The following is a 26,093-nucleotide window of genomic DNA, read 5'->3' on the forward strand; positions in this document are numbered from 1 at the left end:
TTTTAAATTAATGTATTAACTTGGTGCATTGATTTTATGGCTTTAATGTTTTTATAATGTTTTACATCACCTTGCAGGGATTAGGCAATCCATAAATGTAATGCAATAAATAAATAATGAAAGTAATAAATAAATAAAATGGGGAAATGGAAAGAAAAGCCTGTTTTAAAACTACTCTCAAAAGAATTGCTGCTCTCAAAAGGACCTAACAGAACCCACTTTGGAAGATTAGACAACAGAGATTGAAAGAACCTAAGCAATTTACAAGGTTTTGAAGGATTTAAATTCAAGAAAAAGAATCAGAATAGAATCTGCTAAGTGTGTAAAAACCAAGACAATTAACATTTTCAAAAATTTCATTCATGACAGAAATGAGTTTCACATTTCAGTACATTTAACAGAGAACATAGGAAATCGCAAAATCCACTGCAGCAGTTCACTGAGGCTCTTCGTGGCTGGGAGGGGGAGATCACTCCTCTACAGAACTTTGAGCTTCATTGCCTTACAAACAAAACCAGAATAAATCATAAAAAACTTTGCAGAATTATGCAAAATAAATAACGTGACAATGCCAATCTGCATATCCAATCGAAGCAGCAGAACCCAGCCTTTCTTGGTGCAGAATCAACTGGGAGATAGATCCCCTATTAAGACGTAGCAAAGTTTGGCAACAGTGGGCTCATGGCGCGGATCCTCACTGCCGACCGCCCTCTTTTGTGAAGAGTCAGGCATCCTCACCCTAATAAGCCACATTTTGAGCAGATCAGATGGTTATATGGGACGTATATGCAGACTAGGCAGCCACAACTAGTAGCCGCTGTTGGAGAACTTGGGATTTCTTGGTTTTCCCTTGCTAGAATGAGAAGTCCTTCCTTCCCAACAGCTCAAAGTAACCCAGGACTGCCATTTACAGGCCAGGGCCCAGCTGCGGCTCTGCAATGGACAGGAGAGCGTGGCCCAGGAGCTCAGGCAGCGCCCCCCTTGCCTAGCAAAGCAGTATGGCGAAAACACTTATTTGCCAAAACGCTGCAGTTTCAAATGGAGCGGGAGGGCTTCTAATAAGTAGCCCTAGTAATAACATTTTAGCAGGGTGGGTTTGCAGAAACTAAGAACTGCAGAAACACAAGGAACATTTTGCAAAAGTGACCCAGCAGATCAGAGGCACACTCTGGGTCAGCTGCAAGCTGTGGGGCTTGTGGAATGAGGCACTCACAGAAAACAATATAAACCAGACCTGTGGTGCGGTCCTGCACCTGAACTCCAGGTGGTGGCTGTTTTTAGCAGGATGTGGGCAAATGCAACAACAGGTTCTGGCCCTCTTCACACGTTGCAGGTTTTTTTCAGGTGTATGTTTAAAAAATATGACCCAAGGACCCAGCAAGCACACATGTGCTACGACACCAAGGAACAGGTGCCTTATCCGAGGAGGCTGGCTTGGAAGTGCTTCCTGCTGAATGTCTTTTCCAATGGAAAACCCAGGTTTGCCAGAGCATGGCCTGTGAAACAGCTTTCTTTGGGCTGAATCTTGTCAGGGGCTTGAAAGAACCATATGAGGGCTGCTGTCACAGTGATGAGAGGCCACACCAGGATCTCAGGTCCCAGCTGTTCAGCTGAGGGCTACACTGGAAATTAGATGACCACAAAGCTGCTCTCACTGGTCTTGCGTTACACACTAAAAGGGCAAATGTTCAGAGAGCTAGTTTGGTGCAGTGGTTAAGTGTGTGGACTCTTACCTGGGAAAACCAGGTTTGACTCCCCACTCCTCCTCCACATGCACCTTTTGAGTGACAAGTTCTCACAGAGCCGTTCTCTCAAGAGCAATTTTTCTCAGAGCTCTCTCAGCCCCACCTACCTCACAGGGTGTCTGTTGTGGGAAGGGGAAGGGAAAGGAGATTATAAGGAGACTCCTTTGGGTAGTGAGGGGTGGGGTATAAATCCAATCTCCTCTTCTTCTCTATGTATATGCCAACTTGTATTGGCTGTGTTCCACTTCACCTGCCAGCTTTCTCCAAAGAATTCTGGGAATTGTTACTTGACAAGGAGATTCAGTATTCTCTAGCTCCAGTCCTACAGAAGAAAGAGCCAGGAGAGAATTTCCCCCAGGGAACAATTCCCTAGCCAGAAACATAGCCCTTTCAAGGCCTGTGCTGGAACACATCCACTGGGAACCCAGTGAAGCATGAACTGGCACTAGCGCCCATTTAGCAGGCTGCTGGTGAGCTAGCTCCAACAACCAACTTGGGAGGTAGGTTCAACTGAGAGACGGATGGTGGTGTGGCCTTCAGCCATCCAGCGTGCTTCATGGCGGAGCACAGATCTGCAGGGGGGCTTCCCGGATTCTAAGCTCAACACTCTGGTATAGTTTTTCAGACACAGATGGCTTTAAAAGTATTAGATTCACGCAAGAGAGGTCTATCAGTGACTAATAGCCATGATGACTAAAGAGGCGGTCAACTGAATCCCAGAGCCAGGAGGCAACATCAGAGGAAGGCCTCGGACTCCGCATCCTGTTATTGGTCCTCCAGAGCAAGAGGCTGGCAACTGCAGAAGACAGGGTGCAGGACTAGATGGACCCTCACTGGCCTGATCTGGTCTTCTTATGTCCATATCTGATGTCAGACACATCTGGTGCACCACAAGAAACCAGTGTCACATCTGGGCCACAGGGATGTGGTAATGCCAGTCATCTTCAGTCAGAAGAGACACTTCGTGCCAGTCTCTCTGACAGGCCTCCGTGTAGCTTACATGAAAATCTTTTGACTTAAACTTAGACAACCTGTAAACAATTATCTTCACTGCCAGAGAATATCCGAGGAGGAACAAATCAACCTGCAGAAAAGATCAAAATGATATTTACAGAAAATGCAAGGGAAACTGTGAGAACTTTATACAGCTTCTGAACCTTGTCAGCAACACAGTATATATATACACACACACAAATGCAAAACAAAGTATCTATGGACTGAAATAAGTGAGAATCCACAAAAGTGTTGTGGCTTTTGTTCTGTTGCATCTAAACCTCAAATGCACTTAAATATTTGACCTGAAGTATGTATAAGCATTTGATAACAATTGTTGTGTCTGAAATTCATAAACCCTTCAAACATTCTGTTCCATCTTTAAGAGAAGCTGCATTTTTTTTACTCTTGCAGTGAGCTTCCCCATCACAATGTCTCCTCTGAATTCAGGGGCCCTGGTAGTGGGGAGGGGGGCACTGTCTTCTGTGACTTTGGGCGGGGAGGGGGACCTGGGCGCTTCTTTGTGTGTGTGGAGATACCCACTGGCACTGAGCACCATCAGTTTTTGGAGAGGATCTCCCAGTTCCTGAGAGGGAAATTGGAGGAAAGTGTTACAAACTTGCATATGGGTACAGGCACTGTTTGTGTGTGTTTAACAAATCAAGCACTGTGTAATAGTGATTGAAATGATCATTCTTTCTTACCCCTGTTCACCCCAGCCACAGCGACGCCCTCTTTCTCTTGGCAATTACAGTCTACTGCAAGTTGCTGAGAACAGTTATCCAAGTTACTCATTTTAGTGAAATCTTCCTATTGCAGCTGAGCAAGCTTATTGCCTACTCTAGTCAGCATCTGAGCTTTGTATTAATTTAAGATGCAATTCTGACTGGCCGCAGATGTGCAGCTCACTGGCAACCGACAACCAACAGGACTTGTAGATCTGCGGTGTCCTACAATGACAAAACAACTTTCTCCCAGCTGTGGAGCATAAGCTTAGTTTCTGAGATAACTAAAATATATAATTGCTCTTAAGCTGACCGAGGCTGTCCATGATACTTTGTTCCTCATATTCAGACCTTCTATACTCCATGTTCAGAGGGAGTTCACATTGATGAGAACCCCCCCCCCCCGCCCATCCAAAAGCAAACGTGCTCTTATACTGGTCAAGATGGTTTAGACGGTGTTCTGAAATAGAGTTCTTAGATCAGAGAAGTTGTTAATAATAATCAGATCACCAGAAACAGCCAGTTGTGCAAATGCAGTGACCATGCAGCATTGGGCTCTTTGAAATTTTAAAGACCACAATGATGTACTGTGAGATCCAGCTACGCTCTGATTGTGCCACCCAAGGCTAGAAGGCACCAACTGGAGAGCCCAAAGACCCAAACAGCCACCTCAAGCCGGCTGATGCCCTTCTCAGTCCATTTGCTTTTTTATTAAAACCGTTTCTCTCAGGTGCTGGCCTGAAGATGGCGGGCTGAGCAGGGAGCAGCTCCACTCAGGATGAGCTAGGAAGCCATGGAGCCAGCCCAGCATCAGGGACTCTGTGTGTCAGACAAACAGTTCAGCAATTCTGGCCTTGTGATGCCCACCCCACCCCAGTGCTCGGCAGGAGGAGTCAGCTGCTTAGCTCAAGTTCCCTCAGTGCTTGGCTATGAGGGCAAAATAAAGGGCTGATGCTGAAGTGCTTATTAGAGAGACAAAAGCAGCCATTATATGGAGTACATCATTTGGACTCATCGCCCAGCCAATCCCAGCACACCTAGGATGGTCAGCAACTGCCACCACTTGAAGACGATGAGACTGGATTTATCCCCCGTCCTTCACTTGGAATCTCAGAGCAGCTTCTAATCTCCTTTCCCTTCCCCTTCCCTCAACAGACACCCCATGAGGCAGTTGGGGCTGAGAGCTCTTGAGAGAACAGCTCAGTGAGAACTGTGGCTGACCCAAGGTCACTCCAGTGGCTGCATGTGGAGGAGGGGTGGGGAATCAAACCCAGTTCTCCCAGACCAGAGTCTGTTATCTCAACCACTACACCAAACTGGCTCCTTGTTTACTGCTGTTGTTAACATTCCCTCCAGGCAATGCTGTAGTCAACCCACTTCATTCTAGTAATTTTGGAGTGGTGGTTCTGCCTTTTTTCTAAAATGTAAGAGTGCAACACTAGGCTATCATACACCCTTGACTGAAGAACAGGACACTCCTTGTCCTCTTCCACCAAGCACGCAACTTCAGGAGGGATGCACATGGAGTGGGGAGGGAGGGGACACCCATCTAACCAGCCAGATCAACTGAGGGTGGCAGATGCTGCAGCCAGACTGCCCTCACCTCAAGGTCAAGCCCAATGGAGGGGCTTCTGAGAGCTCCTTCCCTGTGGCAGGACTAAGAGCCGCCTCCTCTCCAGGCTCCCAGCCAGGAATCAGCAGAGCATCACCAGCTCTTGATCCCTTGGGGAAGAGGGCTGAAGTGTTGACTTGGCTCTAAGCAGTTTGCCAAAGTCCCTGCTGCTTTTTGTTTCCCACTATTTCATAACTGCCTAGTACAATCTTAAACAATTATAGGGATTACGAGCTGCAACTTTGGCTGGCTATTAAAAAAGTACGGAAGAAGCCCCTCCCACAAGAATGAAAAGGGATCATTTGCTTTCGATTAATGAATGCCAGTGGAGAACGGAAGTAAATTAACCCAATCAGGAAACAGGTCTTTTGGTGAAGTATGCAAGTGGGTGAAATCTTGCCTGTGGGGAGAGATTCTTGTGATGAAATGCCTTGCGGAACTTTACTTCCCTTTGCGGCTGGCTGTGAACAAGGAAGAAAAGGCAGCACAGAACAGCTACTGACGTGCAAACACCCGTAAAGCAATACGTAAAAGCTCTGCTAGGAAACCCGTCTCTCCAGTGATGAAGTGGAGAGCTCTTTTTCAGACCTTGCACAAGGGGGTGACAAGACCTCTGGAAGGATGTGGCACAAAAAGCCAGCCAGTTTATCCACAACATGAAACAGCCACTTTGGTGAGGGGGAATGTCTCCCGCAGGCCTCGTCAGTGGAAGTGTTTTGAGACAGTGCCCCTCCCATCAGTATATGAAATACAGGACAAAACATTTAATGTCATAATGGGCAACTGCAAAGAGCAGGCAAAGCAGCAGCTGACCAAACAGCGAAACTGCCCGGCGACAGGTTCTCTGGAGGAAAAAATCTTAAGCTTGACTCCTGCTGAAGTATTTTACCATGAATTCTAAGCTATCCACAGTCAACAGAACAACATTAGGAGTACAGCTTAGCTCCCTAAGAAATTGGGCAAGTTTCTAGCCCTTATGAAGGAAGGCTATGGAGATATAGCTGAATGTGTTGGTAGAGCCTCCCAAAACCAGACAAGAATATCTCTGATGGTGAATAGACAGGGCTTCAGGGTCTGCATGGCTCTCTTCATCTCTCATGACAAGCAGAAACTAAAGCACATGAAAGCAGAATTATAATTGTAGAATCCAACTTTCCTTGGCAAAATACTCTCGTTTTTTGTTGGGTTTAATGACACACGAACTAAGTCTTGATTTGGGCAAAAGTCCCCCATTAAGTTCATGAATACATTCCTAATATTGCCATCTACTGTTTCTCAAAGGCACCTGTGCACCTTGGCTGCTGGCTGCGGGCTCACCTGGTCAAGGCCTCTCTTGTCCCCTACAGAATTCAGGTGATTGATCATGTAACTCAAAGGGTCCAAGGACGTGTCACGCATGAAGAGGAGGTGAAAAAAACTTGGAACGCGCTCCTCGTTGTTCAGGCATTCGTAGGTTTCTATGACTTGGTACAGCATGATGAATTTTACAGCCTCGTACATCCGCTGCTCCACAGTTTCATCCCCAAAAAGTGCACAGCACAGTTTTCCTCTTTCATGTGGGTCCTTTATGCTGCTGATTTCCATCCACTACAAAGTAAGGAACACTTTGTAAAAGCTCGTCAGGGTGATGCTAGAAACTCAGCCATTAAAAATTAAGAAGCAGTTTCTTTATGATGAACATCTTGCCAAGTCCAGTGTTTGGAGATATTAACAACTGCTCTATAGACTTTTTGGTGCTCAGCCAGTTAATTAATCCGACATCAACAACTCGCTGTTACAAAGGGAAGGACCTCATCAAGGTTCAAAAGAAACATCCCATCAGCCAACCAAGGCAAGACTTGCCAGCAGCCCTTGAATGCAGCAGGAGCTCACAGGAGCAGAGCTGCTGAACCTTTCTGAGGGTCCCCCTCTTCCTCCCCACCTATCCTGCCCTTTGAATAGTAGGTGCAGCTGCATAACAATCCCTGCATGAGCTCCACCACCTATTTTTCTGCAAAATGACCCTTGCTCGCCTGCCACATATTGTGGCATTTGACAACTTCTCTGGTTTTTGTAATTTGAAACTTAAACAGAAATTGGTCAAACTCAGATGGGGGCAGTTGGCTTGACCGGGTGGGCTCATGCCCATGCTCTCTCTCTCTTGTCTTTTGTATATTTTGTGTGTGTGAGTGTGGGTGCGTGCCTGAAAGTCCTGGCGACTGACCCCTGCTGGGGCTGGGAGGTGGCTGAATGAAGCCTGCCCCTGCCTCCTGGGAATCCCATCCAAGTACTCGCCAGAGTTGGCCCTGCTCAGCTTCGCAGGAGTGGTTTGCCTGGCTAGCCGGGCCAGGGTAAGTTCAGCCAATTCTTGATCATATGCAGGGGGAAGTCAGGACAGAAGCCTATCTAAAATACAAAGCACAAAAGAAGACTGGGGCTTATTGTCCAAGATCTGTCTGCTGTAAAGGAGAATCCTGCCAAAGGACTTCATGACCTAAGTCCTCCTTAAGGCTGATGGGCTGGTGAAGGCAAAACTAAAAGAGCTGAATCTGCATACTGGAGGGTAATGCTACCACCAGTCCCCTTACCGCTCCCCTCCCCTAGCCAGAGACCAAGGACTGCGCCTCTAGCCCTCTTGGGTCTAAGTTAACCCTGCAAGGTAGGATGCTTACAGGGTGACTTCTAGAAAACAGTAATTCTGGTAGCTGTAGCCCATATGGGCTAAAGTACTGGATAATATTACTTTCAGGCAAGATAAAACAACGTACATGCAACTTCACCATATTTCTCTGTGTAGTTACCAAGCATTTATACAATATTCTGATGTATGGCTTGTAGGCTTTTAAGTTACAGGTAAAGGAAAGTACTGGATTCAGACTGAAGCCACCAAACCCTAGAACAGCGCAACACGTATTTGAAGGTTTTTTTTTTTTTTTTTCAAGTGCAGGAATATCCTACAAAAATAACAGTGAACAGAGAGTGCTTTTACAGGTGTTGGCTCTAAATCCAGATGTCGCCTGGCAAGGCTGAGTCCAACAGTTTCAGAATCTAAACCCAGACAAGAGTTCTGGCCACCTTGACCCACCCAGAATCATGAGATGTCCCAAAGTGAGATGTCACCCAGACGATCGTAATCGTTTTTTATTGTTATGCAGTTTTATTGTTATGTTGATTTTATTGTGATTTTATTATTCACGTTGTGCTCCGCTCTGAGCGCCTCTGGGGAATGGGCAGAATAGAAATAAACATAACAACAACAACAGGTGACAACGAGGCTGTAGAATCTTTATCCCTAAGAACCTTTGTCAGGATTCTAGTTGACCAATCAAATATATGGTCAACAATGTAACCTGACCAATCCCGTGTTGCTAACCACTCAAGCAGGTGGGGGTTGGGTGCATCCTGTGACAACTCCCTATCTCCAGGGCTGGATTAAGAATCAGGCCAAGCAGGCACTGGCCGATGGGCCCCCATGCCTTTGGGGTTTAATCCGGCACTGCCCATCTCCTCTCAGTCTCTGAAGCTACAGGCTGCTTGACCTTGGTTCTCAGAGACAGAAAAGCTTTCACGATTGCTTCTGAGACTCCAACGCGAAGTGCTGCTTGCACTGACAGGAGACTGCAAAAAAGGGATCTCTCTCTTGACAGATGGGGGTGGAGGTGGGGAGCCACACATCCCATTCCGTTCTCTTCCCAGCAAAGTGAGAGAGAGAGAAACTGCAAGGGAACTAGCACAAGCCCCTCTGTCTTTGCTGCAAGGTCTTTTTTGCAAGGATGTGCAGAGAATTCCAAAGACAATGTGGGTGGTAACCATGCAATCACATATTTACAAGATGGGGCATCTTATTTCCTCCTCCCCCACTATTCATCTCTCCCTTCCTCAAAAGCTTCTCCCCTTCTCCTGCCTGCTTCTGTCCTTCCCATCCAACAGCCTTCACCTTGACCTGCCCTCCTGTCTTCCGTTTTCCCTTTTTCTCTACCCCCTGGCAGCCTCTCCCTGGTAAAACTATGTCCCAGCTGCACAGTGGCAGCTGAGCTGGATCCATTTGCAGTGGGGGAGAACCTGCAAGGACCTCTCTTTCTCCTGCATCGCCCCCCTCTGCTGCTGCTGCTTCTTTCCTGCCCCTCACAAAAAACTCCCATATCCTCCTCAACTTTCCTTCCCTATCACTCTCACCCCCAGCCCACCTTCACCTGCCTCCCCATCTTATTTACTCTGTTTATATCCTTCCTTTCTCCACAATGAGAACTTGCATCATTCTCCTCTCCTTCATGTTCTTCTCACAACAGCCCTATAAGGCAGGTGATACTGGAGACGTGCAAGTGGCCCAAGGGCACTAAGCTACTTTCCACAGCAGACCCCGGCTGGTCTCTCCAACCACCGCAGTTATTGGGGCGGCTGCTGCTGAACAGCAATAAGCAGCTATGCTTGGGTGACTCAAGCAATCTGGGTGGGATCAGTTTGCCTAGTGGTTGCAGCCATGTCCCCCCCTTAAAGGCGGAAACAGCCCCCTCTCCTTGCCTTCTGCCAGCAGAAACCAAAGAGATACTCAGCCTGCAATGCTGGCCAAACTGCTGTGGCTGCCTAGAAACAGCCCCTGCCAGCCTCTGTTTATTAAAGCTACATTCTGGGTGGTGGTGGTGGTTTCCAACTGCTCAATTTATTATTTTTGGATGTCAGATTTTTCTGCAAACCTGAGACATTTCCAGGTTTATCAAAAGACCCATCTTATCCATTCATTGCTCCAGTCTCTGGACTGAAGTATCTCCCAATTTGACTGACTTTGCTGCAAGCAACTTGTGGGAGCAACAATCCCATTCCACCCATCTTTTATTCCTCCCCTCTGCCCCCACTTCTCTCAGTGTCTCTTTCTTTGTCTTTCTGTCCCTCTCCCTCTCCCATTCATGACTCTTGTCCTTCCACAGCTCCTTCTGCCTCCCTCCCCTGATCATGCCTTTTCTCTCCTTCTGCCTCCTTCCAACTTTTTCTTTGTAGTGGCTGCAGGACGTATCTATTCTGCAAGTGTCACTTGGACTTAATGAAACTACTCAGCCTGTTACTTCTCCCCACCAAGGACGTGCGGGGACTGGTTAGTTCTCTGAGTTACTGAGGGACTTCTAAAAGGGTGTTCTGCTGATTCACACAAAACTAAAAATCCCAGTTGTTTCTGGGAAGGATGCCATCCAACTGATACCAGTTTTAAGTCCTCCAAGTTTATTATGCAGATGTGGCTATACACACTACAGCAGGAGGAGCTGAATACTTGAAAGGAGTTGGTGAGTACTGCATTCTTGTCCAATATCTGTCCATTAGACCTATTTCCCAGGATGGTGTAACTGGCAAGGGACACACAACGCAGTGTAAATGATTAACTGAATGCAACATTCTTTCCTATGGTACCAACAAAACAGGAACCTATCACAGAAACCACACACACAAACACAATATTATTCTAGGAGACATGAACTGACTAGATTGTTTGGTGGTTTTTCAGTTGCTTCACTGACTACCAAAACCATCCTACTGCGGTCTTCTTGAGATACTGAAAGAAATGTATGATAACTTTTGGTTGCCAAATTGTAAGACTACTAATTGTGAGAGAAAGGTTCTTTTAATATTTTCCTCACATGGTCATTATAGCAAACAAGCAAGCTTAAAATACACAAAAGAACTTTCATGTATTCGAACCGTCCCAGTATTTTTAGCATTGAGACAGCAATCACCATGTGTTGTGAAATTCTATTTGTCCTACGCTCATCTTGCCACTCACCTGATTTTTTAATGTATCAATACATTTTCGTAGTTTTCCTAACGTGTTTGAGCTGCTGTACTGTTCTGGTCCAAAGCTATATTGCTGGATCCAGTTACAACCTTGTGAGTAGAGAAGTTTCTCAGGGAGCTGAAAGAAAAGGATGCAACCAGAGTCACTAGGTTAAGAGTTCAATGGAAAACAAAGATGCTGAAAGTGAATCAAACTCTTGGGGAAAGCTTGCATCTCCCTCAGCAAAGGAGGCAGGGAGTGACGAAAAAGCAGATTTCCACTGTCTCTCCCCTTACTGTTTCTTTGCATTATACAAGAAAACATGTTTCTAGGTCAAAATGCATATCCAGTTTTTGGAAATGTTAGCTGCAATGCCAGGTCCATAAACAACAAGACCTCTGTTCTGTGTGATACCATCAGAGCAAAATGTGGACCTGGCTTGCATGACCGAGACCTGGGCAGGAGATGGTGAAACTGTTGCCTTGAACCAGCTTGATCCTCTAGGTTTTTCAGTCCTTCACCAGTCCTGGGCCATTGGACAGGGTGGGGGGAATGGAGTTGTGATCTGAGAGTCTATCTCCTTTAGGGCGCTCCCCAGCCCAAAGACTGCTGGCATGTGTGGGAGGAGAAGGAGAGCTTAGTAGAACATAAGAAAAGCCATGTTGGATCAGGCCAATGGCCCATCCAGTCCAACACTGTGTCACACAGTGGCCAAAAAACCCAGGTGCCATCAGGAAGTCCAGCAGTGGGACCAGGTCACTAGAAACCCTCACACTGTTGTTAGCTATCTGGCTGGTGCACTGACCCACCTAATACACCAGCAGATACCCTGCTGGGTCTGTTGGAGGCTGCCATGGGCTGGGCATTGGAGTTTCCCAAGTTATTGATCTTGGGGGACTTCAATGTCCATGCTGTGTGGCTGCCTCTACTCAGACCAAGGACCTAGGGCTTTCCATGGCTGCACTGGGGCTCTGCCAGTTTGTAGTAACCCCCACACAGGGAGCAGGCCACATGCTGGATTTAATTTGGGGGCTGGGGATAAATGTGGATCTGGTGCATACAGATGTGGTGCCATGCTCAGACCACTTCACCCTTAAGGCCCAGCTGAAGGTTCCACAACCTCCATTTTCCGCTCACCCACATGCATCCGAATGGTTTCCAGAATGCTCTGCAGGAACTGATACCCCCGGCGACTCATTGGATGAGCTGGTGGAAGATTGGCATAACTGCCTTTCTGAAGCCATTGATGAGATTGCCCCCCCCTCCGCACCCTCTCTGCCCCTGTACCAAACTAGCTCCGTGGTATACCCCAGAGCAATGAGATGAAATGGGGGCTGAGACAGCTAGAGCGAGAGTGGAGGTGGTATCACGGTGAGGCTGCAAAAACATCTTATAGAGTGTTTGTGAGAACCTGTGAGGTGGCAGTGAGAGCCACTAAGGAGGATTTTTATGCAACTCTCATTGCATCTGTGAGTTCATGCCCAGCCCAATTATTTAGAACCATTCAGTCCTCGACTTCACTGCCGCAGGGCAGACACAATAATAGGGAACTGAACATCAGCTGCGAGGCATTTGAGAGCTTAGTGGATAAAGTTTTGGCGCTCCACTGCAATCTTCCTGCCATTTGCGAGACAATAGCAGAATTGGAAACTCCTTGGCCATATTCAGGCCCTATTTTGGACCACTTCAGTCAACTCTCACTGGAGTAGACTGACAAGGTCCTTGCAGCTGTGAGGCCCACCACTTGATCCGTGCCCATCTTGGCTGGTTAAGGCCTGCAGAGATTCGGTGTGGGCCCCTCTTTGTGATATCATCAGTTTGTCCCGCGGATTGGGGTTTTTTACAGAGGGGATGAAGAAGGCAGTGGTACGTCCACTCTTGAAGAAACCATCTTTAGACCCAATGGTCTTGACCAACTACTGCTCAGGGTCAAACTCCCCATTCCCGGGCAAGGCAGTTGAGAGTGGCAGCTAAACAATTGTAGGTCTTCTTGGATGATGCCTCCATCCCGCATCCCTTCCAGTCAGGTTTCTAACCTGCCCATAGGACTGAGACCATTCTGCTCACCTTTACAGATGACCTCTGGAGACAACTGGATCAAGGTGGGTTGGTGCTGCTGCTGCTTCTCAATCTGAGAGCAGCATTTGACATGGTTGAGCACAATCTTCTGGCCCATTGTCTCACCAATGCAAAGATTCAGGGGTTTGCCCTGAAATGACTTTCCTCCTTTCTTGGGGACAGATGGTGGTGCTGGGGGAGAGGGTTTCTCCATAGCCCCAGAGGACTGCAGGGCCCATCAGAGGGCGATTCTCTCCCTGATGTTTTTCACATCTGTATGTACCCCCTCCACCAGTTGTTCCAGGCGTATGGGATAGGGTGCCATCAATATGTATATGACACCCAGCTCTGCTAATGACAGCTGGATGTGGCCCCAGATGTTTTGGACAGGGCCCTGGAAGCTGTGGCTGGATGGCTACAAAAGAGCCAACTGAAGCTAAACCCAACGAAGATGGAGGTCCTGTACCTGAGTCTCAGAGGACCGGATATGGAAATACGGTCCCCAGCCCTGGGCAGGGCATCTTTGACACCAATGCAGAGGGTGCAGAGCCTGGGGGTCGTACTGGATGCCTCCTTATCTATGGAGGCCCAGATCATTGCAGCTACCGAATCAGAGTTTTTTCCATCTGCAGCAGGCACAGCAACTAGTTCCACACCTTTCTACTTGCGACCTAGCTACGGTGACCCATGCAATGGTCACTTCCAGAATGGACTCTACATAGGCCTACTCTTGCATCTGGCCCAGAAACTGCAGTGGGTGCAGAATGCAGCAGTGCGGATGCTGACTAGGATGTCTTTGCAGACTCTCATCTAGCCTGCGCGCCAAGAACTGCACCAGTTGCCAATACAGTTCTGAATCTGTTTCAAGGTACTGGTATTAGCCTTCAAGGCCTTAAGCAGCCAGAGACCAGCATACATGTGGAAATGCCTCTCCCACCGAGCCTTGTGCTCATTAGATCAACACTTACTGGTGATCCTTGGCCCTAAGGATGTCCACTTGGCCCAAGCGGGGTGGGGGCATTTTCAGCCCTGGCCCCAACCTGGTGGAATGAGCTCCCACTGGAGAGTAGGCTCCACAGGACCTTCTGCAAGACCGCGCTCTTCCGCCAGGCTTTTGCATGAGGCCACAGATGTCAAAATACCATCTGGCCCCTCCAGCCCAGCTTTGTTGTTAATTTACTAACTCCTGAGATCCTAACTCCTGCGGATAGAACTGGCAACCTGCACAAATGTGACAAAACTGACATTGGGACATTGGTATAATATAGTCTGTGCATCATTTTTAGAGTGGGATATACTATGTTTTAAAGCTGATTTTTTATTTTAATCAATGTTGTAACCTGCCCTGAGCCTCTTCACAGGAAGGGTGGGATAAAATTCCAATAAAATAAATACATAAGTTGAGCTAGCAGAACAGTGACCACCCTCCAGACTTGCCTCTACTTTGGCCTATGCTGGTTTTTTAAAAAACAAAGGAACTGCACTTGGAGAAGATACAACAGACAAACCATTCACTGTGTGTGCCACCATTTATTTCACAACCCACCTTTAGAACATCGACTGCCTTCATCCATGGTGGAAGAGGGATACCTTGGCTGAATATCTGAAACAACACAGCTCTCAACACGCAGTAGTTATCTCTTCTTACTTCGCGTATATATTTTATATGATGCCTCCAAAACAGGTCTTCATAAGCCTTTAAAAAAGGGACATATATAACAAACTAAATTTCTTGATCTTCCTAGCTGGTTGTGTCATGAGGTAAATTCAGGGCACTGATTCTGGGCACCGTTAGCAGCAAGGCAGGAGGGCAACGACAGAACCCACCCACCTGTTCAGAGTATTTACATCCCCCACACACCTTTTCTCCCGTAGACTCTCCCCGAGACAAGGCAGCTAAATGCACACAAGCTAGAAACACAGCCGACTCTACCCCAACAATTTACTCTCCACTAAGAGTTCTTTCAAATAATACTGTCCTGCAGGCCTTTTTAAATGTAGCCAGGGAAGGAGCCTTCTATACCCATTCTGGCAGGCCACTCCACAGATACACCAGCAAGAAAGCCTGTGATGACCTCATTGTCACCATACGGACAATCCTAAGAGGGCCTCACTTGGAAAATGGAAACAGAGTCCAGCAGCACCTTTAAGACCAGCGTTTTATTCAAGGTATGAATTTTTGAATTTATGCACACTGCCTCAGATACATAGAAGCGGAAGAGTAATTGGAGAGTTAATTGGCAGAGCCTGGGAAAGAGATCCTGTGCAAGGAAATGGGTGCCGCCTCGGCAAGACCACAGTTGCCTTCTCATGCAGGTGTGATGCAGGCAAGAGAACTTGCTACTTGGCTGGGAGCCACACCACAGAAACGAGCAGCAAGAGGCCACAATTTAGCTTTTCCAGCTCAGACAACTCAAAATTTTTCAGACCAACCTGAGAAACATTCTGTTCCTACAGAAAGGACTGGATTAATTACTATGCTTTAATCATAACAAAATTCCTGTGTGCATCAGAACAACAGGGAAGCCACCTTGACCCACCACACTGGGAAAACCCAAACTAATAGTTGTGTTTCCACAGCTGAAGGACGGAGAACACAGCTGTGGTCTAGTAGCTTGCATGCAGACACGCACATGTTCAGACTTACTTCCGCTTTGAGGTCAATATTTCCTTCCACACAATAGTGAACTTCCATGAAAAATGCTTTCCATCTTAAAGAGCCCAAGAAAGAAGATACTGGATTGGATTTATATCCCACCCTATACTCTGATGAAGCCAGTGTTGCTGATGCAGGGTAGAGTTGGGAGGCAAGGGAGGAGGTGAGTATTGTGTCTTCTGGATGGCAGAGACAATCCTTCATTTTACCTCCTACGTGACCATTCAGACTGGTGCACCCAGCAGATGTTCTACCCACTGAGCCACAGCCCATGTCCAAACCAGCAAGGCACTTGAATCCCCCAAAAGGAAACCCTCCTTTCTGATTTGGCTTGGAATAGGCCAAGCTCAGCCAACCATTCTGGTGCTTCCTTCACTCCTCAATAACTCTTACTTCTCTCATCTTCCTGTCTTGCTCTGTTTCTCCTTTCCATTTCTGTGCACAGTAACCGAGCAGGTCAACTTCAGCCAGGACAGAGTGGTTCCCTAAATCGAGCACAGATATTAGTAAAAAAAAGTAGATTTGTTTAAAATGTAATACAGAGGACAGGGGAAGGGGGACTTAAAAACAAAAACAAATTTTACTTATGAATTTTCTCTGCAGGTATCTGCTCCACCTGAAAGTCAAACAGAAAGGGCAGTCAGAGAGCCGCCAGCAGCAGCGAGCAAACACCAATCATGTCGCAAAGTGGAGAGCAGGAGGGCCAAAGACCAACAGAAGGAAGGATTTCTTCATGCAACATACAACTTATCAGCCCACTGGCAGACAATGCAGTTGTGGTCACTGAAGGTTTGTTGATGTCTTTGAGAGAAATTAGAGAAACTGAGAATCGTGCTGATACCCGTTGCTCAGGAGAAATGGAACTCTATGTAAACTAATGCTGAATAATGTACTTTCAGCTGACTTCCAATGTGCTCTAGCAATTGCTTGCAAGTGGATTTTGCCATTTCATACAACAAAAACCAGCAGTTTCACACACATTGAATAATGCACTTTCAATGCCCTTTTCAACTGGATTTTTCTGTGAGAAAACAGCAAAATCCGCTTGCAAATGATTGCTGCAGTGGATTGAAAGTGCATTATCCAGCATGTGTGAAAGTACAGTAAATAAACAGGCTGTTTCACTGGATAGCGCAGAGAAGTCATCACTCTCACGCTGTCTGTGAGTCTGCAGGGCCACGAGAGTGGCTGCCTTAGAAACAGAGCACCACACGAGATGGCAGAGCAAGGAAGTTCTCAGGGAAACCACTCCCAGTTTAAACCTACCATTTCAACAGATGAGCTAGATACGTATACAGCTGCCTGCAGTACCAGAGAGCAGCCGTGAGAAGAGGCATGCTTGACTCAGTCAGTCTCTTTACAGCTCCGAAGGTGTGGAGGGCAGCTCCACTCCAAGACTGCAACTCATTCTATCCTAAAAGGGGGGGAGGGGAGAGAGAGAAAGTAATAAGCTTCACAGTGTTTGCAAGAGATAAAGGTCATTATTCACATCATTCTGGACAGGATCACTTCCAGGTCTCCTCCCAGGCAGACTAGCCCATTCACACCTCCACAGAAGCACGGAGAAACAGCCCTTCCAATATGCACAGCTGGGGGGCAGCCAGAATGTGTCTCCTAATGTGTTCGTTTGAGGATCCCTCTGCCCAGTACGCAGGGGTAGCAATTCACCAGGGAAGCTAGAAAAGAGAAGCAGACGACACATATTGAAGCTGATGGGGTTAGTGAGGACTGGTTAAAGGCGGGCTATGTTTAGCTCCAGATGGGTGAAAACAGATGCCAGGCTTGTCAAATATTATCAGATCCAGCTGTTTGCTAGCCAAGAGTACTGTATGAAAAAAGGAAGACAAAATATACCCCTTATCAAAAAAGAGACTTAAATAGCAGCTTATCAAACAGCAACTTAATCAGCTCTTGCAAAAGTCAGATACATATCCGAACAGGCCTCAAATGATGTTAAATCATTTTGCCTTTGAAGCAATATTTGCAAGGGAGATGCAAGCTGCAGGAGATGCAGACCTCGCAAAAAAGGGAAGGGCTTCAAACAAAATATACACCAAAGCCTGGACTTTGGATTCTGGCTGTTCCAAAAGAAGGAAGAGAAACAGAATCTTTGTCTGTGTTTGCATGTCACACCCAGGATTTGTGGCAGGCAGCAGAATTCACTTGTCAGCCTTCAGCTGGCGGGGAAAGCAAGGCCTACTGCAAACCTGTGGCTCAGAGCCACACCTGCCCGTGAGGCTGCGTTCCTGCTGCAAAGATGTGGCATAACCCCAACATTCAGATCTCAGTCTTTTGCTTCTGAAAATCTGAAGCCCCTTGCTGGTAGGTGTGCTGCTGGGCGCAATATAATCCTCAGGAGTGACTCTGGTGCAGGGGGTCTCCAACGCGGTGTCCGAGAGCACCATGGTGCCCAGCAAGGGTTTTTAGAAGGGGGGGGGCACTTGGGATCTTGAGCCATCACTAGCGCTTCTGGCTGTTCCCTAGAGATCTGATTGGCTGTGCAGATTGCAATAATGTTGTTTCAGCAGCAGCTGCTACCAGCATTGGTTTTATTCTCTCTCACTCCTCTTCCTCAATATTCTAATGACTACCCTTCTCCCCTGCACTTGGGCTTCCCCAGGGTGGTTGGCTCCGCCTCCTGCAACAGCTGTTTTGTGATTGGCTCTGGTGGCAGCCATCCTGTGGCTTCACCCACCACCCAACGTTGGAATTCCAAAGCTGTTCAGAGGCACAAAAAAGCTGGGGACCCCCCTGCTACAAAGCATTTCAGGCGGCTGGATCCAAGTGTCTGTTTCTTCTCTTGTACCAACATTACCATGGGATCCTTTGAAGCTACCTTGACGGCTGTGCACAAAGCAGAACTGAGGATGAAGTTAAAACTTGCTCCGATTCATTTGGCCACTCCCCAGGGCTACAAACTCACACAAACACCTGCAGCTGCCTGATACTGAGCCCAACCACTAAGAACATAAGAGAAACCATGCTGGGTCAGGCCAATGGCCCTTCCAGTCACACAGTGGCCAAAACAACCCAGATGCCATCAAGAGGTCCACCAGTGGGGCCAGGACACTAGAAGGCCTCCCACTGTTGCCCCCCAAGCACCAAGAATACAGAGCATCTCTGACCCAGACAGAGAGTTCCAACAATACACTGTGGCTAAGAGCCCCAGATGGACCTCTGCTCCATATCCAATCCCCTCTTGAAGCTGTCTATGCTTGCAGCCGCCACCACCTCCTGTGGCAGTGAATTCCATGTGTTAACCACCCTGGTCCCTCAAGGTCAGTCTTCTCTATTCAGACGGGCAGTGGTTCTCCAGGTCTCAAGCAGAGGTCTTCCATGTCAGCTACTACCTGGTCAATTCAGTGGGCAAGGTCAGGGATTGAACCTGGGACCTTCTGCATGCCAAGCAAATGCTCCACCACTGTGCCACTGCCCACTCCCTCTTCTGCAATGCTGGGCCACACATCTGTCCCTTCATTGTTCAAAAAAGGGCCTGTAAGCAGGTGCAGCCTTTCCCCTTCCCCTGGCATCAAGGCCAACGGGATGAATAACAAATGAGACTGGAAGTTCTCACTCAAAGGAAGGGGAAAGACCGTGGGGGAACATTTCTGATCAAGAAGAACTTTTATGCTTTCTACTACCCCAAAGCGTTTGTTGGCTGTTCATAGAGAAGATGTATCTGTAGCTTGTATGGCACAGCAATCTAAGAAATGTCCCCCTGTGTTCTTCTGATTCACTACTCCAGACCACAGAAGTCAATTAAACTCCCTCTTCAGACCTAAGAGGACGGAATGGATGGGAGGGGGCGGTCTTGTTTCTCAGGCACTGACCTCTCATGCTGAACTCCTGGGGGCGCCTCCAGCGGGTTCTCTCGGGAAGGCTGACGGGGCGACTGAAAGAGCGGCTTCCTGCCTAGCCGGAGGAGAGGCCCCTCCTGGGGTTGGGCCTTTTGGCAAGAAGCGGGAGACGCTGCTTCCCTGGAAGAGCCTGCTGCTGCTGCTGCTGCTGCTGCTCTGCCGCTTTGGGGCTGGAAAGGCTGGCAGGAGCAGGGGGGGGGGCGCAGTCCTTCTAGCGGCTCGGCAGCCCCACTGAGCAGCGCGCGAGGCCTCGGGGGTCCCCAGCTCCTCCTCTGAGCCGCCGCCGCCGCAGAGCCGAAGGCGCAGCCCCCTCCACGCCCAGAGCCCGGCTGCCCCGCTCTTGCTCGAAAGCAGCCGCGGCTTCTGCCCCCCGCCCAGCCCGGCCGGAGCCTCACCTGCCCGCCACGCCACGAGGAGGAGGAGGACGCAGCCTCCAGCCGCAGCAGCGCCCGCCCCGCCCCGCCCCAATGGCCGGCGCTGCGGGGAGAGGCGGAGCCGGGCGGAGGAGCGCCGCTGGGGGAACCTCCCGGTGCAAAGCTCAGGCTCTCGGGGGCGGGCGCGCCGACTCTCCTCTGGGGGAACCTGCTGCTCCACTTGCAGCTGCTGGCCCGGCCTTGGGGCAGCCCGAGCTCCCTCGCAGGGATTCTGCCCTCCTCCTCCTTCCTTCTCCCCGCGGAGCCCCGAACAAGGCGCTTTGCACGAGCCCCTCACAGCTGCTCTGGCCGGGAGGCCTCCTCCCGCTCGCCCGCTCCACGAAGCCCCGAGATCAGCCGGCGGCCTTCTCCCCCCCCCCCCCCGCAGGGCCTCCAGCGCGGGCTGCACCAGCCAGAAAGAGCACTTTCCCCACGCACGTGTCCCCGGGATGGCCAACCGCGCGCCAAATCCTCCCCCTGCTGCTGCTGCTGCTGCTCTTGCGGCCTGGAGGGAGCATCGCTGCTGATCTGCCTAGGAAGAGCCCCCTCCCCTTCGGGCAGGATCCGAGGCCTGCAGGCTCCTCTGACACAGGAGCTACATTTCCCAGGACCTCTCCTGTCCCTTTTTGAGGGCATCTGGGAAGGGGCCTTGAGAGCCGAGCCTTGCTCGGTCTTGTGCACCTTGTCTTGACGGGAAGGAACTAATACGTGTTTTAAGCAAACAAAAACATTCCTAAGTCACAGTCCGCTCTTTTTCTTTACTGCTGAGAGCTCCTTACAAAACAGGAAAACCCTTCAACTTCTGCCACCCATTTTGCAAAGACTTAGGCCATTTTCGCACTAGCGTTTACTCCGGCGTAGCACCCCATTTACCTCCGGATCTTTTCCTGGTTTTCGCACCTGTTGCTCCGGCGCTGCGTCTTGCTCCGGTGCTGCAGGGGTTTCACGCCGGAGTATCTAGATCCACCTACTTCCGGAGTTTTTGAATAAAGCAACGCCATAGTCTCATCATCTGGATTCTCCATGCTTCTGACGATACAAGGCAGTGTGGATGATGCTGCTGCAGCCAATACTTAACCAGAAGCGTCACGTGATGGTTTGCCCGCGAAAAGGGGATTCTCTTGTTACATTGTTACGTAGTTACGTTGTTACGCAACTGGAATTGCGCTTAAAAAAAAAAAGATTGACATGGCATCGAAGTCAATTCGATGCCAGTGCGAAAACGATTTGAGCCGGGGCTTCAGGGAACGCGACTCCGCAAAAGAGTCACTAGTGCGAAAACAAGGAAAATGAGCCGGACATAATTGCGCCGCGGAATAAGGGGAGCAAACGCTAAGTGCGAAAACGGCCTTAGAGAAGACGCCCTTGGTCCGATCAGGCACAACTTTTTTGCAGAAGCAGAACCCTCAAGGACTCGCAGGGGAGCGTTTCATTCCCCCTCCCCTCTTTCCCTCCCTGAAAGCCTCCTCTTCCCACCCAATGGCCATCCTGCCTATATCTTCCACTTTCCCTCTCTTACCTAGCTCCCCCCGCCAGCAGCCTCTATATAGCAAAACTCTGAATGTATTAACTTCATTTCCATCCCACCTCTCTGCAGTGGGGACCAAGACAACTGTCATTATTCTCCTCTCCTCCTTTTCATCCACTCAACAACCCAGTGAGGCAGGCTAGGCTCAAGGAATGCGGTTGGACCAAACTCACCCAGTCAACTTCCACAGCAAGATGGGGATTTGAACCTGGGTCTTGCAGACCCTACTCAGAAGGAAGCTCTGGTTGTCATAGGGTGGCTGCTGTTTAACATTCGCAAGGAGCCAGGCCTAGGTGAGTCATGCAGGTCAGGTGGCCTCATGTCATCCAGTGGTTGGCGCTAGCCTTGGGCTCGTCAGATCTCCCAGAATTACAGCCAATCTCCAGACGAAAGAGATCTCTTCTGGAGAAAATGGCTACTTTGGAGAGTAAACACTATGATATTTTATGCCCCTCCCCAAAAGTCATCCTTCCTGTATTCCACCCCCAGATCTTCAGGAATCTCCCAGCCTGGAGCTGGCCGCCTTAGGTCGGCTTGGCCCCCATGAGTCCTCCTCCAAAGGCCAAAACAGTCCTGGGAAGGGAGGACCCTGCTTTTGACTCACAGAAACTGAATCCTGCAACGCCTGGTTGCTTAGCAATGGCCACTGGGAGAATCTCTTGCTTAAAGCTACAGGACAACTTTTCTCACTTGTTTTCTTTAAAAAAACAACCACCATTTTTTTATATTTCAATTTTTAAAGAAAAGGAGGAATTTTTTCAGGTTTGTAGAAAGATCTGTCTTGCCCATTCATAGCTCACACCACTGGATTCAAGTATCCTCAGATTTGGCTGTTGGAACAGACAAGGGGGAGGGAATCCCGCCTCTGCTTCCTTTGCCAGGCCTGCCTTGGCTCCCCCCCCCCACCTGAGAGCCGTGATGGCAGCAGCAACAGCAGTGCCTGAGAACCGCTCTGAGTCTAGACTGGCTTCTGGATTCCCCGCCACGGTGGCTTGGCCTGGAAACTCTCCCAGCAGGACCCAAAGCATCTGCTGTGGGGGCCAGGCCCAGAGAGGCGCCCGGCTTCTGTGGTCATGGTGTGAAGGGGCCTTGCCATGCATTTTGTTTGGGCCTGCGTTCTCTGCAACTGTAATGGGAATGCTGGGGGAGAAGAAGAAGAAGACAACTGCAAATTTATACCCTGCCCTTCTCTCTGAATCAGAGGCTCAGAGTGGCTTACAATCTCCTATATCTTCCCCTCCCCCCAACAGACACCCTGTGAGGTAAAGGGCTGAGAGAGCTCTCCCAGAAGCTGCCCTTTCAAGGACAACCTCTGTCAGCTATGGCTAACCCAAGGCCATTCCAGCAGCTGCAAGTGGAGGAGTGGGGAATCAAACCCGGTTCTCCCAGATAAGAGTCCGCACACTTAACCACTACACCAAACTGGCTCTGTTGCAGGAATCTACGCTGTGTTGCTTTGCCTTATTTTCTCTTTTGTTTGTAGCACATAAAGTGCTCGCTCTACTCTGGTAGGGATGTTCACGTCTGGAATCCAAGGAATATCTCCTTGCAGAGACTGTCTGGGCACTTGGTAGCACACAGTGGGGGTTGGGTGAGAAACTTTGCAGGGCTTTTTTTGTAGCAGGAATTCCTTTGCATATTAGGCCACGCCTCCCTGATGTAGCCAATCCTTCAAGAGCTTACAGGGCTCTTAGCACAGGCCCTACTGGAAGCTCCAGGAGGATTGGCTACATGAGGGAGGTGTGGCCTAATATGCAAAGGATTTCCTGCTACAAAAAAAGCCCTGATTACCTTGGCTTTGTGTGGGCTTTTTGCTCCAAATTTTGATGGGCTGGTAATGGCCCTGGAGAGGGTTATATGCATCTGGCTCCCAGGGTTATAGCCAGATCTGGCACAAAGAGTCATACCTGCTGTAATGTGTCTATCCAGAAACCTCTGAATCTCAGCAAGAGGTCTGATTATTGAGGATTCCTCTGGAGCTGGTGAGGGGTTCGGAGACCAAGTCCTATGAGGAAAGGTTGAAGAAGCTGGGCATGTTTCGCCTGGAGAAGAGGCGGCTGAGAGATGATAGGATCACCATCTTCAAGTACTTGAAGAGCATATAGAGGATAGTGTGGAATTGTTTTCTATAGCCCCAGAAGGTAGGACCAGAACCAATGGGTTGAAATTACTCAAAAGAATTTCCGGCTCAACATTAGGAAGAACTTCCTGACCGTTAGAGCGATTCCTCAGTGGAACAGGCTTCCTCGGGAGGTGGTGGGCTCTCCCTTCTTGGAGGTTTTTAAACAGAGGCTGGATGGCCATCTGACAGCAATGAAGATCCTGTGAATTTAGGGGGAGGTGTTTGTGAGTTCCTGCATTGTGCAGGGGGTTGGACTAGATGACCCTGGAGGTCCCTTCCAACTCCATGATTCTATGAGCTGCGCCCTGACAAGGCTTTTAAAAAAAAAACTTTGGGGGAATTTAAACTTGTAAAAAAATTTGGGGACATTTCAGATTTTCCTGCAAACCTGGGGTGTGTAACTCTGCAGAAAAATTGATTTCACATTGGCTTGGCTCCAATCTGTGGATGTTGGTACCCACAAATGGGGACCACATGTTACTATTAGATGTGATGATATGATGCTAATGATATTAAGAATCTGAAAGGATAAATAAATACAAACTTGAGGGCTAATTACAAAAAACATAAATAATGCAAAATTATGAAAAATGCATGTATTTATTACAGGACAATTTAAAAACAGTTATGGGCCTAACCAGGGTTTTTTTGAGCAGGAACACAGTTCCAGCTGGGTTGGTGTCAGGGGGTGTGGCCTAATATGCAAATGAGGCCTTCTGGGTTTTAACAAAAGAAACTCTGGGCCTAACTATAGCCTCAATACAAAATAAAATTTTGCAATGTACATAAATGGAACCTAATGTGACCCAACATGTTTTGGCCTTACTGCCCTTCTTCCGTGGTCAAGCATAAATAGTACTTAGGCTCAATAGTGTGATAGTTATTCAATGTAGGACCAAGGAGAGTTTTATAGTTCTCATCATTGACATAAGACATAGGACTGTTATGCTGTCATAATCAGGTGCATATAACCTGGATGGAGTTTCAATTATATGTGTAAAAGAATCAAAACAGAGGCCTTCCTATTTTGGTCCAGGAAAAACAGCCTCAAAAGCCAATGTATCACAAAGGCCACATCTGAGTTAACTTTAACTTGGGTACTATTCTATAACTCCAGTTAATGTTCAGGTCAAATATAGTGTGCTTACGGGTAGATTCAGGTGGGAGGCCGTGTTGATTTGAAGCAGCAAAACAAAGCTTGAGTCCAGTGGCATCTTTAAGACCTGTGATTAAACTTTGTTGCATGCACATGAAAGCTTATATCTGTTGGGGAATTCCCCTTTATATTTTCTTTTATTTCATAGACACTTTTTCTTACCACTGTTTCCCAAAACAAAACTTTATCTCAGCATTTAATACATGAAACACAGTCACTGTTCCATAAACTGATAATGTCCGTATCCAAGCTACTTAAGGCAAAACAATTTTCAGTTATAGAAACTTACACACTATATTTTTTTACTTAAAGACTCTTGTAATTTTTGTACCTGCTCAAATCTAAGCAGTCCAACCAGGACGATTAAAATTCTGAGCAGGTTTTACAGTTGAACAAAAATGCTGTAATAGTCTTTACCTATGAACTTCCAAGAAGCGAAAGGTTTTGTCTGTTTGCCTTGATATCTACCCACAATCAAACAGCATGCTTGTCTTCAAACAACTCAAACTTACGTATAAAAAAGCCGAATGTCCTGGCATTTTCCAGCTGTCCAATTGGCTGTGGTGTGTGCCACATCAGCCATTGACCTGTGTTCTGCCAGTCAAGACAATTTGCATGCCATTGACTGGATCTGCTCCTCTCTCAGGACAGATGAGGATTAGGCCACTGGGGAAACTGCTAAGCAATAGCTGTTGCTTGGCTACCAAGTTTGCTTCTGTCAGTAAAACACAACCAAGCTTTGTTCTCTCACTACAAGTTGTGTGGGGGGGAGGAGGCCCTTTCTAGGCCACTTTGACCTTTGAGGGAGAACTCATTGCAGTTATTTTCTCCAGGGGAAGATCTGTTATCTAGAGTTCAGCTGTGATATCAAGAGATCTTCAGGCTCCACTTAGAGCCTGGCTACCCTAGGTTTGACTGCTTGCTACTGCTGCTGGGAAGGAGATAGAGTTACCAATTCCAGATTCAGAAATTTGAGGGGTGGAGCCTGGAGAGAATGGAGTTTGAGGAGGGGTGGGACCTCAGACAGGTACAATGACATAGACTCCACCCTCCAAACCAGCCATATGGACATTCCATCACAACTCTGTTTAGGCTGCAAGCATATTTTAGCTCACCCGTGGAACCAAATGAACCCAATGTGACTTCAGATGGCTTTGTGGGACTCTTGGCCTCCTGACAACTCATTGGATGAACTTACAGAGACTTGGCATGACTGGCGCTCCCTGGCGTCCCTTCTGCCTCTGTTCAAGATGCTCATTGTGGTACACCTGGGAACTGTGGCTGATGAAACAGAGGCTGAGATGACTAGAGAGGCAGAGGCAGCAAACTCGTGATGAAGCAACCAGAACATCCTATAGGTCATTTATGCAGACCTATGAGATGGCAGTCAGGGCCACAAAGAAAAACTACTTTGTGGCCTGGATTGCATCCACAAACTTGTGCCTGGCCCAATTATTTAGCATGATTTGGTGTTGGGTTTCTGATGCC

General features: G+C 48.2%; 1 protein-coding gene across 2 annotated transcripts; it reads right to left on the reverse strand.

Moving 5' to 3' along the window:
* Window positions 1-338: 338 nt before the first annotated feature.
* On the reverse strand, window positions 339-19,934 carry OTULINL (OTU deubiquitinase with linear linkage specificity like). 2 transcript variants are annotated; one of them, XM_060243016.1, is made up of 9 exons: window positions 19,782-19,934; window positions 17,077-17,205; window positions 16,796-16,943; window positions 16,114-16,145; window positions 15,923-16,014; window positions 14,420-14,569; window positions 10,825-10,953; window positions 6,393-6,662; window positions 2,363-2,829 (listed from the first exon to the last, which is right to left on the reverse strand). In XM_060243016.1, the coding sequence occupies exons 3-9, from the start codon at window positions 16,864-16,866 to the stop codon at window positions 2,650-2,652; spliced, it is 924 nt and encodes a 307-aa protein (XP_060098999.1). In that variant the 5' UTR covers window positions 16,867-16,943; window positions 17,077-17,205; window positions 19,782-19,934; the 3' UTR covers window positions 2,363-2,649. The 2 variants fall into 2 exon arrangements, with proteins under 2 accessions (XP_060098998.1, XP_060098999.1); XM_060243015.1 differs by lacking the exon at window positions 17,077-17,205 and having other exon boundaries at window positions 339-2,829; window positions 19,782-19,895.
* Window positions 19,935-26,093: the final 6,159 nt, after the last annotated feature.

The sequence above is a fragment of the Heteronotia binoei genome, chromosome 7, assembly GCF_032191835.1.
Source record: "Heteronotia binoei isolate CCM8104 ecotype False Entrance Well chromosome 7, APGP_CSIRO_Hbin_v1, whole genome shotgun sequence".
Classification (NCBI taxonomy): domain Eukaryota; kingdom Metazoa; phylum Chordata; class Lepidosauria; order Squamata; family Gekkonidae; genus Heteronotia; species Heteronotia binoei.

Excerpts from the sequence above, each read along its gene's own strand:
- OTULINL (XM_060243015.1), bottom strand. The coding sequence starts at position 16,866 with ATGCCTCTTCTCACGGCTGCTCTCTGGTACTGCAGGCAGCTGTATACG. Across the intron at positions 16,015-16,113 it reads CCTGCAGAGAAAATTCATAA|GGAACCACTCTGTCCTGGCT; the intron begins GTAAAATTTGTT and ends TGCTCGATTTAG. Across the intron at positions 2,830-6,392 it reads ACAAGAGAGGCCTTGACCAG|GTTGATTTGTTCCTCCTCGG; the intron begins GTGAGCCCGCAG and ends TCTTTTCTGCAG.